The sequence below is a fragment of the Pyrgilauda ruficollis genome, unplaced genomic scaffold (assembly GCF_017590135.1).
Source record: "Pyrgilauda ruficollis isolate IOZ18807 unplaced genomic scaffold, ASM1759013v1 scaffold4, whole genome shotgun sequence".
Lineage (NCBI taxonomy): Eukaryota > Metazoa > Chordata > Aves > Passeriformes > Passeridae > Pyrgilauda > Pyrgilauda ruficollis.
Genome location: NW_024525489.1, coordinates 16,831,563 through 16,846,096, shown reverse-complemented (window position 1 = coordinate 16,846,096; position 14,534 = coordinate 16,831,563). Strand labels below are relative to the sequence as shown.

Here is a 14,534-nt window from a genome sequence, read left to right as displayed (position 1 = left end):
CTCAGCTTATGATGTCTCAGATTAATGAACCCATTAAAATAATGGGTTACTTGCTTGTGTATACATTACCACTTGGATCAGAAAGAGATGAAGCAACAATCTGAGGGTAAAATGTTCTCTTACCCCGAACATGTAGCAGTTGACTAGAGAGTTCAGAAGTAGTACATACATGGTCTGCAAAGGTAACTTCCTAAACTTCTAAGGCATAAAACATAAGCATGACTCTTTCTTGTATGAAGGAAAAGCAATTGACTTCAGGATACAATGTAGTACGTATTTAAGGCTTCAATTCTTACCTTTCTTAAAGTGTATGTTGGGATTAAGAGCAAAGTAAATTCGATTTGCATTTAAGCTGAAACCCAGATAGTCTTGTGGTGTCCACAAAGGCTTTGCTAAATTCACTAGTATGTATGGCACAGCGTGCATTAAACAGTTCATTAGCTGTGTGTGCAAGAGCAACAAAGCACAGAATAGGACTAACTCTTCAGCAAGTAAGTTAAAGTCATCTAAGAGCTTATCCTGATACAACTAAGGAGTCAAATTCATCACTTATTTTGTCTTAACACACCTGTCCACAGATCGCCCAGGTCCCACACCAAGCTCTGGCCGTGCGCTGGGTAAGAGGTAAGATAACCTATCCATCACAGAGGATGCTACAGGTAAGGCAGCGATATTTTGATTTATCTTCTTGAGTTCATTTACAATGGCACTGGCGACAGACTTCAAAACATGATGAGGAAGGTGGAACGTAACCGTTGCCCACTAAATAAGAAAAAAAGTTTCTAAGTTTTAGTATTTTAACATCTTAACAACAAACAGATCAAACCAAAACCAAAACCAAACACATGTGATACCAAGAAATACAACAACAGACAAGCAAAAGCAACACGAATGTAACACAAGGAAAGTAACCTCAAATTTAAAGCTCAGTTGGGTTTATTAGTTGACTTTATCAGCAAGAAACTAATCTTGTTTGTTCTCTTACCAAGTGAAGCTTCACACACAAAACAGGTACTATATTCCACTGTCTTCAAACAAAATCCACCACACTGAGTCACAGATTTTGTATGTTTCAATGGTAGACACACACATTAGACACAGCACAAAGACAAATTCTTACCTTTGCAACTTTATGATTTGCTGCTGTTTCATGTGAGGTATTTTTTAAGCCATCCTTCAGTTGTGTGATGAACAAATCATATCCCTCTGTGCTAGAAACATCTACTTTTTCTATGCAAGCAGATAATAGCTGCTGAGCCTAAAATAGATGTGCAAGGGAAGTTAGCATCCACAGTGAGTAACTACAACAGGAATTATGCCTGCTTCATTACTCTCAGAAACGTCCATTGCCAGATCCTATTTTATCATATGTTATATTAGCATAATTCCCATTCCAGACCTGAGTATGATGTTCCAAATTTTACTTCACAGGCCAACCCACAGATAAACTTCAGCAATAGTAACAGTAATTGCTACAAATTCTCTCAAGGGCAATATTACCAAATGTTAAAAAAAGTCAGCCATAAAAGTTAAAACAAGATCTATTAAAGAAGCAATGAGGAGACATCTATTGCCCAATCCTTTCTCTTCAAAAGGATTCATTTAGCTTTAATGATAAAAAGTGACAGCAAAACAAAAGTCTTGGCATTTTCTGAGTAGCTTTGTACCTTCAAAAAGGTAGGTAATAATGAGAACAACAACATTGCAATAAAATTAGAGATAAGTTACTTACAATGCTAATACAGCAAAGCTGAAAAATGAAGAAAAGAAAAACCCAGGCCAGTTTAGAAGTTCTTAAAACTCAGAAATAATGCAGCTAGAAAAGAATGCTATAATCATCCATTTATAGACATTTTCTTCCAGGTCTCATCTGTTTCCAGCTTATCCCTCTGTCTGCTAACTTCATGTTGACAGGTAAGATTTAAAGGAATGCTTATTGTGCAACACATAGAATATTCTAAATCTGCTGTTAGGTGGGTTAACATCTGAAAAATATTACAGGAATTCTTTCAAGTTACAAATACAGGGAAATATTTCCTAAGGACAATGGTCAGCCGATACTTTAAATAGTCACAAACTGCTCAAAACAGAACGGACCAAAAGGCCCGTTAGTTATGTCCTTGGGAAGTTCAGGGGAAGAAAGACTGAAATAAGGCAAACCAGTCCCCTAGCTAAGGTTGTAGCAGAAGAATAACAGACTGTGGAAGTTCCTAAATTTTAGTGTTCTATGGCAAATTCAAAACAGCATAGAGATTGCTTTGTAACTTGTTAACGCTGACAATTAGAAATGCATAAAGGTGCACTGCACTACCAGCAAATCAAACTGCTTAAAAGACTACTTAAATTAAGTGCAAAAATTTAGAGAAAAGTTCTAGAGACAAAAAACCACTAAACACCCTTCTTTGGATGAAAGTTCTTGACCTTTTTATGATGAAAGAGGTGGACAGATGTGTTTGTATGATGTTTGCTTAGTATTTACTCAATTTTTCCAAGGTCTGGGTTACCGCCTCTTTAAAAATAATAGCACTTGAGACTGATAATGTTTTGCCTCCTTCCTCATTGATCTAGTGATCAAACTCCCAAAGCTATTCCTACTGAACTCCACATTTCTTTTTCTACAGGAAGGATCTTTACAGAGAAGTGCTGTAAATAAGGGTCTGTAAATTCTTTAGAACTAAAGAATCTTTGTGCCAAAAACTGACACAAACTTATAGGTTGTATTGAACCATGTGAGACTGCAAACCTGTCACAGCAGACCTTACAAAAGGAAATCCTGACCTCTGACACTTTCTTCACACTCAGCCACACATACCAAGATCCTTTAGTAACCCATAAAGGGTATAAAAGCAATGCCAGTGGGCAGCAAGCATCAGGAACCTAGAAAGCTCTCTTCAGAGACCTCTATGAAACATTTTATTGCTGTTACTCCCACTCAAGTCATAGTTAAAAACCTCACATATAACATACATTCTTGATTCATAACACATAAATAACTTACATCAATGCTGAGGATAAACAAATGCAACAAAACCCTAAGCATTACACTCTTAAGCAGAAATGTCTACATTAGCTTCTCTCAAAGCGATACTAAATGCCCAAACCACGAAGTACTGTGTTACAGCTGACCCAAACATAAAAGGGAAGCCAGGTTTGCACAGAAAAAAGTCTTTTGTTAGGCCAGCTGACCTTGCTAGAAAACTTAGATTCCAGCTCTAATTCTTCACATGATGGAAAACCGTGTTACCCGATTTCATCTTTCTTTTCCTGAAAGACTACAACAACAAATCAAGGATGCCTAACAGGCCAGACCGACTCCTAGAAGTGCATATAGATTCCATAGACAAGCACTGACAAAGGTGGGGAAATGAGTCCTTATCTCTGGTCACTAAAAAGTTCTTTCTTCTGAAATAAAGTGGTCTTGAGGCATGCTATTATTTGTTTGAGATACAGGTAACTGTGAAAAGCTATGGCCCTATAACAGCTAATAACTAAGAAACTTTTCCACTACATGGCGTTAATATCACCCTAGAAACTCAGAGTCAAATGTCTTGTTTCAGTATTTCTGACACAGTTTTTTACATAGCTCTTTTCGTCCACCCCCCCTTCCACATCTTACCTCTGTAACCGGCAATTCAAGCTGAACCACATCATCTTGTTTTGAAACAGGCGTTTGCAGAGCTGTGTCTAACAGCAAGATGCCATTGAGATCTTTCCTACATCCTACTGCGTAATCGTCCACAAAGATCACTTTATCCACAGCAGAAATATACTGACATTTCACCCGTCCACCTGGTTTAGCTGTAAGGGAAAGATAAAATGCAAGATCTAATTAGAAAAATGATTTTATAGAAAAGATCTCTAATTTCTGTTTAGGAAAGTAATGTAAAACTTTGGCAAAATCTTTACTTTTTGAGATGATCAAAACCTAGCATTTTAGCAAGCACAATTTTCACCAAGCTTTTATATTTCCTACGCTAAAAAACAAACTACCAAAACCTATACATCCCATCAATCACTACAGCCACTTTATTCCTACAGTGGAAGCCATTAATTCAAGTCCTCCTCCTACCAGGAGGCCTCAACTAGTGTTTTCAATCTTAATGCAGATGCCTGGTGTACTTGATACTAGCTGACAATCAATAATAAGAACAAAACTGTACAAACCAGCACAAACACTGAGACAAAATTGCTAAATTACCATTAGGCTTATTAACAGCCCTTCATCAAGCAAAACAACACTTAAAACTTCTCAAAACTAAGTACAGCATGTAACACGTACCAGTGTGGTATGTGTTCCCTGAGACACTCCAAAATCTCATTTCTGCTCAGTGCTGCACACGGGATGTTAGCAACAGGTTTGAGAAATCTGGTGAAGGCAGAGGAGGACCGCCACCAGATAAATAAGAAAAGGCTGGGGCAATGGATTTTATCCCCTAAAATGTTTAGTGTTACTTGTCACTATTACATGTCTAAAGCTGGATAGACTGCAGAACTAAATGTAATCCATGTGAAATGCTACCTGCATAGAAGGCAAACTGTTTTCTATCACACACAGAGTAAGCTGCCATTCCAGAAGCAGATTGTACATTATAAAGACATGGACACATTCTCCATTGGCAGCTGAAAATGCTGCATCGTCAACGTAGATGTCCTCCTGTCACTCACGAACAGGAGTTTCATCAAATTTTGCATTAATCATGTCCTGTCCATGTTCTCCTCTTTCCTCAGACACTGGATACTGGTTTTATTATAAATAATTAAAAAATCACCATTTTGGTAGCTAGCATACAGTAAAACAATCAGGTAAGGACAGCTACATAATTCCGTCATCTTCACACTTTGGTAAGAGTTAAATGGAAATTAAAACTTCTGGAAATACAGGGCACATGAATCTGACCACATTACACTTGTGGTATCCTCTCTTTGAAAATGCAGGTAAAGAACAGTTGTCAGCTGTCCTTCTCACCAAGATTTTGGAAACAATGACTCATACCCACAAAACAAGTGACATATGCCTTTGCCTGCATTGTAATCATTGATACAGCAGTCAGAAACACTTGAGGAGTCCAGAATCACTTGATATTTGTGAAGTCTTTGGTCCTTGCTCAGCAAAAAGACTTCTCTGAATGGTAAATCAACTGATTTCAAACTGTGTTTTTGCCAATACACTGGAGTTCCTCACACAAGGCTTTCTACAACCAACACAGCTGCAGGCAAGGAAGTAAAACTTTCTACAGGAAAATAAGCTTTGCAAAAATTCAAATACAAGTTTTAATATCTTTAAAAGTATAAGTTTCAACAACATACTGGAAACTATTATGCAAATAAACTGAACTGTATCTGATGCACTAAACTAGAAACCTCAGTAGATTCTGATGATGTTTGCAGACTATCCAGACTGATCCAAGGGATGGATCACTACAGTTCACTTTCTTTAACACATCACTTCTCTCCTCCTTCCCCCTCCCAGAGAAAATGGGAAAAGCAGCTCACCCTTTCTGGCAGTGCCAACACCATGAACGTTTTCTTTTGCACTTTCCTTATTTCCTGTCAAGCACAGGAGTATGCTCATGCCCTGTGCCTAGGAGTTCAGCAGTCTGTAGGAGCACCAGTCATTGTGGCTTTCCAGGCTAGACCATTCTTATTTTCTGTAAGTGTAATTTCTGTAATTCTGTAGTGATGTTAATGAAATCTCATGTCCAAAGCAACAAACAGCTAATACCCTCTGAGTAAATGGTCCAGATCTTTAGAAGCCAATGAAGATAACTAATGAGGATAACATAGTATTTCTGTTCCCTTGTAAAACAAAATAAGTAAGAACTACAGAACAAAAAAAATATTGTTTGCCAGCTGTGATTTTTTGTTGTGTACCAGCTAATATTCTGGTTGGTTGTATTGACAGATAGATTGGCCAAATTATCTCTAGAAAGTTATTTACAGCTGCTGTTTTTATTTTATTTGAAGCACATAATAACAAAACTGCTTCCCTTAGCCTAAGTCGATGGAACTTCAAGGAAATTATTCAATCAATATTGAATATTTTTCCAAAACCCAGAGAAACACATTTTGTAACTGTCTAGTTTATGCTAAATAGCCTCTGAGTTGCTGAGAAGCTTTTCTGCAAATAGGAGTTTAATTTTAAAAGTTCACAAAGCACATTTCAAGATAATTCTAATACTAGTCACATACTGTAACACAGTCTACATATGGCTGACCGTATGATTATAATAATAGATTGAGGACCAGGAAACCAACAAATACAGAACTCACTGCTACAGAAGCAGTAACCTAGAAGTTATGCCTAGAAAAGTTAAATCATCCTAAAGCATTGTGAGAAGTGCTCTTTTTAACTCAGGATCAATATTTTACAGTGTGCTAAAGGACTCTGCCAATACCCATTGGAAAACATACTGGTGCTCCTCTATCATTTAATGTCCTGCCTGTCCAGCCTAAGTTTACTGGCAATAAATAGTGATCTGCATCTTCACAAACCACAGCTAAAAAGTTTCCTGTAAAATCACTAAATTATTTAAGCTAGATCATCAAAACCCAACTGTTATTCTCATTTTAGCCCCCATTGTTTTAGCTGCAATTTATTTTGGGTGGTAGGAGAAAAAGCAGTCATTCTTAAGTTTCTAATGATTTTGCTTTTCAGTCTTGGCACAAGTGAATCATAGCTCCTCCCAATATCTCCAGCCTATCTGCCTAGGATTAAAAACAAAACAACTCACAAAGAAGTCATTAAACCTTTTGTCAGTTCCTACAAGGAAACCTGGCAGGCTGCTAGCATGCCAGAAGCGCAAATCCAATAGCATATTACACCGTGGTATGTCATCTATCACAACATTAGAACTAGCAACCTGAAAACTTAAAATAAAACCAAACAAACATCAGATGGCAGAATTTAAGAACCTGAGAAAAGGAACATTTCACCTCCACCTTCTTTGTTACAAACAACAGAGAATGGAGGCCAGCAATTTCCTGTGACAGAAATCTGACCCATGAGAGTATTGCAGAAAACAAACTTGTGTGGAGAATTCCTAACAGTCTAAGCAGCATCTGGCATGCCCCCTTGCCTATGGGCATTAAGATGAACCAAACCAACTAGAGAATTAGCCTTGCATTTCAAGAAGCAGAACAATGAAAAAGTTTGTCTCCATCTCTCTGCTACAGATACACTCAACCTCAAAGCTACAGAGCTTACAAGAAGTGTCTGTCACCTGCATATGCCTTGCCACCATCATGAAGAGATAAAGATTAAAGCCGGCAGTAACACCTTTATCTCTCGTGATATTGGAAAAAGTTAATTCACCTAGAAAACTGCTAGCCAGGAATAGTAATAAAACATATCGAAATCAGTAACTCTCTTGACAAGAAGCTCCCAATACAAAGCAAAAAAGCTTAAAAATAATTTCTAAATTAAAATAGCACTTACCTACAGCTATAAAGTGAGAGTGGTAAACACATGCACCATAGCACTGATTCCATAATGCTACGACCCAAGTCCAATCAAGTATCTAAAGGTTCAAAGTTCATAAATTTGATCTATAAATGTCACTAGGTCTTTAAATTAAGAATTAAAGTAACATTTTTGGAGAAACAGAAATCCCATCAGCCCAGTAGAACAGATACATTATGTGCAGCAATACCAGTTTCTGGCATTTAATTGCATCTGCCATTATTAATTGCTAATCTGGTAATTAATGGCATCTGCCATTTAAATCAAAATATCCAAACAATATCTCAGTACTCATTTCAAAATACTTGCAAGCATGGAAAAAAGAAATGAAATAAGTTTCAGGAGATCAAAATCCCTTTCTATTCCATTGATTTTGTATCATAAGATTTGAGCATCAAGCTGCTTAATGAGAATCCAAAACTCAAGCAAAAGCCAGATTAGTGAACAGCAAAACTATCCTTTCCATCTGAGACAAAAACACTTCCTGCTAGAACCTCACTCAGCTACTTCTCACACATTTTTCACATGTACCTGGGATTAAAACAGCCTTATGTATCACTTGTCCTCATTTGTTACAAAGCAAATGCCTTTCTTATTGCTTCCACTTCATGTAATCATAAAACCAACTGAAAGTTAGTAAGTATAACACCTAATTACATACTAGCTAAGCAACACATCTGCCAAGGCAAGCATGCCAGAACACTTGCAGTTTGAGGAAGCTCTGCAATACAAATAAAAAATAATAATAAAAAAAAGGAAAATCCCATCCTAAAGTTCTATTTGCTGTCTTAACTTGCTATATTTGCAGGAATTTATTTTGAACTAATACTACAGAAAATCACAACTACAGATGAGCAAAGGGTTCACTACGGATGAGCAAAAGGTTCACACAAAAGAGCATAAAGAGCAAACCACTGTAAGTCTGGTCTAAAAATAAAGATGTCTCCTAATTATTTCACATCAGTGGCTTCCAAATGAAAGAAAGACATGGTGGTTATGAACAGCTGGGAACACTATAACGAGAAGATGTCTAATGGCTGGCCAAATCAGGCCATAACTGCTCATAATTACTGAATTTATCAGTTATAGATTCTCCCTTGTTCCTCCTCTTCTCTTGCTCATGCACATCCCCTGTGGATACTTCAGCAGTGTAGTTTTATCTTCCAGGTCCAGGCCCAGCCCCTTATTTGCACTAAACATCCCTTCACCAAAGCAGTCTGCTGTCATCACAAGGTACTCCATGAACCTCTCCTTTCCCCAAAACAGAAACATTCTCAAACTTTAGAAAAAGATAGACAGGAAACTATTAGAGGAACACAAGTTCAGGTTCCTATTTTAGACAAATTACATTAATGGCTTAAACCAGGTATATACAAGCAACATTTTCTTTTAGATTTCACTATATGCACATACCTTCATCTGCCACATCAGCTGGAAGAGCTGTACAAAATGATTTAATAAAGAAAAAACACACTGGAGCTGAACCAGGAAAGAAAATTAAAAATATTCTCCAAACATCAAGAATGCTGAAGGAGACAAATACCCAGATTCACATGACAAAGTGCCTTCAAACTCACTTATTTGCAAAAACTGGTTTTAGTTAATAAAAAACAAGACATGTGATCTAAAGTTTATCTTTTCCTTTAGTAACAAGCACAACAGAGTTGCTTCAGTGTCAGTTTCATTATATGATAGCTGGTTTTAATAATCCTTATTAATAGGAAGAAGTGTTATCTGGGCCAAAGCACTGGAGACTGCCACATGAATATTAACTATATGTGTCTGCTTAAGCAACTACTAAGAGAAACTAACACTAACACTTAAAAGGTTTCAGAACATAAACAAAACCTCACTGAGATAAGACAGTTCATATCTCACTTGCTTTGCAGGCACAGAGTCCTCTCCCACTGTACAGACTCAAAATGAGAGTGAATCAGCAGGAGGATGTTGCTGAGCTCCCTGTGCCCGTGCCCTTTGTGTGGTTTCAGATCTCCATGTATCTGACATCACTGGCATCACTTGCATGTACAGAACACAACTGCTCACACAGCTTTACGCCGTTATCCCATGAACAAATTAGGAAAGATTTCACAAGGTATTCTAGAATCCTTCCTGTAAGCCCCAGTAAACTGTGAGAATCTAAGCCCCAGCAATTCTTCTACAAACACCTCACTGAGGGCACATTCTTCTTCAAAATTTTTCTTAAAGTGAAAAAATGATGAAAAAATTTCCAGAAATTTTTCTTTCAAAGGGTGCAGACAGACAGATTACACAGCTTCCACCCACAACCAGCAAGGAACACTTCACAGCCCAGTAACAGGAAGTTCCCGTTCTTCAAGTGCTAGTCCCATCACAGCATTTCACAACAAAGAAACTTTGCCAGATGAAATTTTACTACCAATTCCTCTTTTGGTGCCCAAAGTGGCATCTGAGTTCACCATTATGTATCCTGCAGTCTCCGCGACAGGAGAAAACATCTCCACATACGGCACTTTTTGAACTCCCAAGACTGTTTGGCAGGAAATGGCTTAGCTTCTCACCCTTCCAAGCTCCAATATTGTAAGGAGATTCCAAGACATCATGCTGGGAGAAGCAGCAAGTTCTCAAAAGCAGATGGGTGCCGTTACAAGGCAAGTAAAAACCTGGCTACATTGTCATGTGCAAAGTTAGTTGTTAAGGATACAACACCTAGCCAGTATTGAGTGGCATTCAACAAAGTCTGATACATGGTTCACTGCCTTCACCAATGGTTTGGATGGTGGGACACACTGCACCTTTATTTAAACTCTGGATGACACCAATGGGAGATGACTGAGGGCAACTGATGCATTCAATGGCAGGCAGACCCTGCCTTTTACAAGGATCTCAGACAGAGGAACAGCGTGACACAAATCTCCTGACGTTCAGCGAAGACAAATGCTAGGTCTTACACCCAGAATGGGATACAATCCCATACATCAAGAGCAGCTGGGGACCAACTGTCTGAGTGGCAACCCAACAGAAAGATCCTGGGGATCCTGATGGACAGGCTGAACAAGAGGCAGCAGTGCATCCTCCCAGCAACAAACTGTTACCATAGAGGGGACCACAGGAAAAGATCAGTCCCCTCTAATCAGCAATAAGCCCACATCCAGAATATCAGTTCCATCCTTGCTCCTCCATCTGAGATATGAGCATATACAAGAAGTTAGAGGAATGGAAAGTACAAGGGAAAGACTAAGAAAACTGGGCTTGTTTAGTCTGCAGAAACAGAGTTTTAGCAGTAAATCTAACAGCAATCCTCCATTACTGCAGCAGTAGCTCAAAAGCTATTTTAGACTGCTGAGTTACTACCTTTCTCTTCTGGATATTACTTAAAAAAAACTGTACTGACCAGAGAAGCAGGCATAGTGGATCAGAGGAAAATGCTCATAACCCCATATTCTGCCCAAGAGAGTGGTCTAAACCAAGTGGTTAGTGAAGAATTTAAGAAAGGTAATCTACACAACGGTTCTTTCCTGTAATGCTCTCAGCCTGAGCCAGTTTGTGCTTAGGGACCTTCTGACCCAAAAGGGACTTTGATTATGATAATGACCTTTGACAGGTTTTTTCTCTACCACTTTGTCCAGTACTGCTGTAATTCCACAAACATATAGCATCCACAATGCCCTGTAGCCAGGAGCTCCATATTTTACTATTTCTCGTAGTTACTTCCTTTGATGCCCTCAGCTCCTGTACTTGAATAATAAACTCCCAATTTTCATTTTTCACATGCTCTAACTCTCTCAACTCCCCATTCCAAATCATCCCCACCATCTTTTTCAGAGTGAATACTGTTTCACATATATAAACCATTTGTTTCACATATATAAACCATTCCACACTTTAATTTTCTAGTTCTCTCACACTCTTTTTGAGATGGAAATATGGTACATATACAGACACTGAAAAAGGACATATAATCAAATGAGTTCTTGACAACTTGTCTAGCATTTGCTTATACAGTAACAACTGAGCATTCAGCTGGTATTTCATATTCCTAGCACAAGATCTCGTTCTGCCATTATGAATTAATTCAGACCCAGTACACCAGGTTACAACACCACTAAATTCTTATGAGTATTTCAAGTGCATTAAATGAATTCTCATATTCTCCTAATAACTACTGCACAGGGAAGCTGAAGCAGAACAGCTAGAATCACGCAGATTTAAGTTATATTTAAAAGTGAAACTATTGTTTAGTTGCCTTTTCAAACTCTTCAGAGAAGCCAGCACAATTAAAAGACCTTGTACATTTTAAACACTTATTTGCAGCATAAGAATATTTGAATATGGTGATGACGTAAGTTAAACCTGAGTTCTGTCACTAAAGAGGGACATTCAGAAAAGCTACCTTAAGTCTGGCCTTGCCAGGCACCTTCTGTAGGTATTGGGAAGCCAGTTCCTCCTGGCTTCCAGATTCAGAACAAGGACTTTTCCTTTCCCATTATGGCATGGAGAGGGAACCTGATATTATTTGTTGAAAAATGCTGATCTTGCGACTTCTGATTGATAAAAGCTATGGAAAACTGATCAGGAAAAATCCACTATCAAAAAAAGTTTAACAAGAAGTGTTACACGTTATCACTTACATCACAACATAAATCTAGGATCCTGTAGAAGACGGGTCAGCTAAGTCTACACCACTATTTCTCCACATTAACCGCACTGCCTTCTTATTCTCCAATTAAACACAGTATTTCCAGTCTTCAGTGCCATCTTCCCAGCTTCCTACTTCCCTAACCCTTTCCCCATTGCCATTCAGGCACTCCATCATAGCTCTCAGTGCCACCCTTCATCGTCCCAGCTCTTCCTTTCAATATGGAGTTTTTCACCAATCTTTGTAGCCTGTTGCCCAGTAAACAAGAGGTGACCAAACTGTTCTCCTACAGCTGCCAAATGCAACGATGAGATCCTGAGTGCTTCATTCTCAGTCAAATAGGGAAGTGCAGTGGATCAAACAGCTTTCCCTCCCCAGACTGTACAGGGGGCTGAAGAACTGCTGACAGACTGTATGCTATGCAAGCCTTCATTAACAGCACATGTCATTGGATATGTTTTCATTAATGCTACCAATTTTCAAGACAACTTAAGCAAATTCCCTCTTAAGCTACACACTAAAAAGTTATCAATACTCACTGAATGGCCCCAGCAAATAGCTCAAGAAAATTTTAAACATAATAGTGTTTATACAGATATGATAGATAAGTTATTGTTTCCATAATTTAATACTTCTAAACTTTTGTTATGCACAATGTTTATTAACTATCATCCTTATCTGAGGAATGCTCTTTCCCCAACATGCACAGGAATCTTCAAAATAAATGTTCTGCAGTATTCCTCTCTACCTTTTCACTAGCAGTGTACACTGGGTCCTTAACAAACCTTGATACTCTTCCCAAAGACAAGGCAGCAAAGGACTTTCAAGTGTTAGTATTCATCTGTATTTCAGAAATGAAAGAACTCAGGCCAATAGCTGCTCTTTCTTGAAACTTCTTCTCAGCGACAAGCACTCATCTGGTGACTGCAAGCAGTCACTGCAATTAAGACAGCATTAACTATTTAAAGGACAGCTTTCTAACAGCAGAAAGCAATACTGTGGCATCACTTAAGAACCATCAGGAAAGTGAACTAACGCATGTGTAAATCTTTTATTTACAAATTTTTTAAAAATTGTGAAAAGTTACTGATCCCACTGGAACAGACAACATGCAAAAAACTATCTCACAACATGACCTGGGACAGTCTAATACACATGAAAGTTGTTAATGACTCCACATGATTGCCAGCCTCATCTCCATGTTTAAGGCAGTCTAAGAAACATTTTTGAAATATGTCATACTGTTCAGGGAAAGTTAAAGAATACTTGTAAAAGCAAGGATAGACAGCTTTGTTTTGGGATTTGAAAGTAACTCGGGAAGAGAACCTGAAACCAAAAAAGCACACCTAATAATTTTTAAGAAAGAAATAAGGTGAATCTTCATCTAGGACAGATTTTTCTTATGCTCTATCTTATAAAATTTTAGATGTTCTGTTTCACTCAAGTTATGGATACCAGTGAAACAGCAACCATAAAAACATAGTTATAAACAATGTAACTAAAGTCTCAAAGTGGTTCTACTGGGCCAGCTGACATGGTGGTGGGCTGCCAGAAAGGACCAACCATAGGACAAGAGAGTATGTTAGATCCAAACCACTGATCACCAGCACATTCAGAACAGTAAAAGATCAGGCTTTCAAAGATGACTAGGCTGGGCAATGAGTAAAGCCTTCTTCATGTTTTCATTACTTCCAAGTCCAACAGAGATACACCTGCTTTCTTCCATAATGTTCTGGACTTGAACTATCAGTTATCTGTCAGGATATATTTCTGCCAAGTTTCTTCTACATCTTATACAACACAGTACACAACATAACTGGGAGCTGAGCAGAAGGGTTTATCATACAGGCATATTAAAAGCTGTCTTGACCAAAGTTAGACAATAATCAGCGCTGAGGTGAAAGTCAGTTTTTTCCCCGAGAAACCTTCATATTAATGAGAAATGCCTTAACTACCTGTGAGACAATTAGGGCAGGCAGTCAAAGTTCAAATCCTGACACAAATCTCAGCACAGTGTTTCCTCTTCAGGTCACTAAGAAGCATTTCAGGATTCACCTTCCTGCAGAAGGCCTTTTTCAAAGTCCATATGCAGAGGTCTAGGTAATTTCTGATTATGTGACATTAAAGCATTCTGCAACCTTTAATAATACTGCACTGCTGTTGCAGTGACAGCCATGAATCCATCAGTCCAGATATGAATGATCTGTCAATAAAATGAAAAAATGTTGTGTGATCATGCCTGGCAACATAATATATACCTGTACTGCTGCTTGTTATGACATCTGAAGCCCTGCACAAAACATGGACACACAAACATCCCTTTAAAGCTATGTGATAAGAAAAGATCTCTAATTTTACTCTATTCTAGCTTCTGCAGAAGATAATCCAGATGTGCTTCAACAGAGCCTGGAAATATCAATTAACAGCATTTTGACAGTTTAGCAAGATGCTGGAAAA

General features: G+C 38.2%; 1 protein-coding gene across 1 annotated transcript in view; it reads right to left on the bottom strand.

The window, feature by feature from the left end:
* BIRC6 (baculoviral IAP repeat containing 6) overlaps positions 1 to 14,534 on the bottom strand; it is a 173,084-nt gene that overhangs the window by 153,301 nt on the left and 5,249 nt on the right. The window contains exons 2-4 of the mRNA XM_041477108.1: positions 3,617 to 3,798; positions 1,121 to 1,258; positions 569 to 762 (exon numbers count right to left, since the gene is read on the bottom strand). Coding sequence (XP_041333042.1) covers positions 569 to 762; positions 1,121 to 1,258; positions 3,617 to 3,798 — 514 coding nt within the window. The remainder of the gene's footprint in view (positions 1 to 568; positions 763 to 1,120; positions 1,259 to 3,616; positions 3,799 to 14,534) is intronic.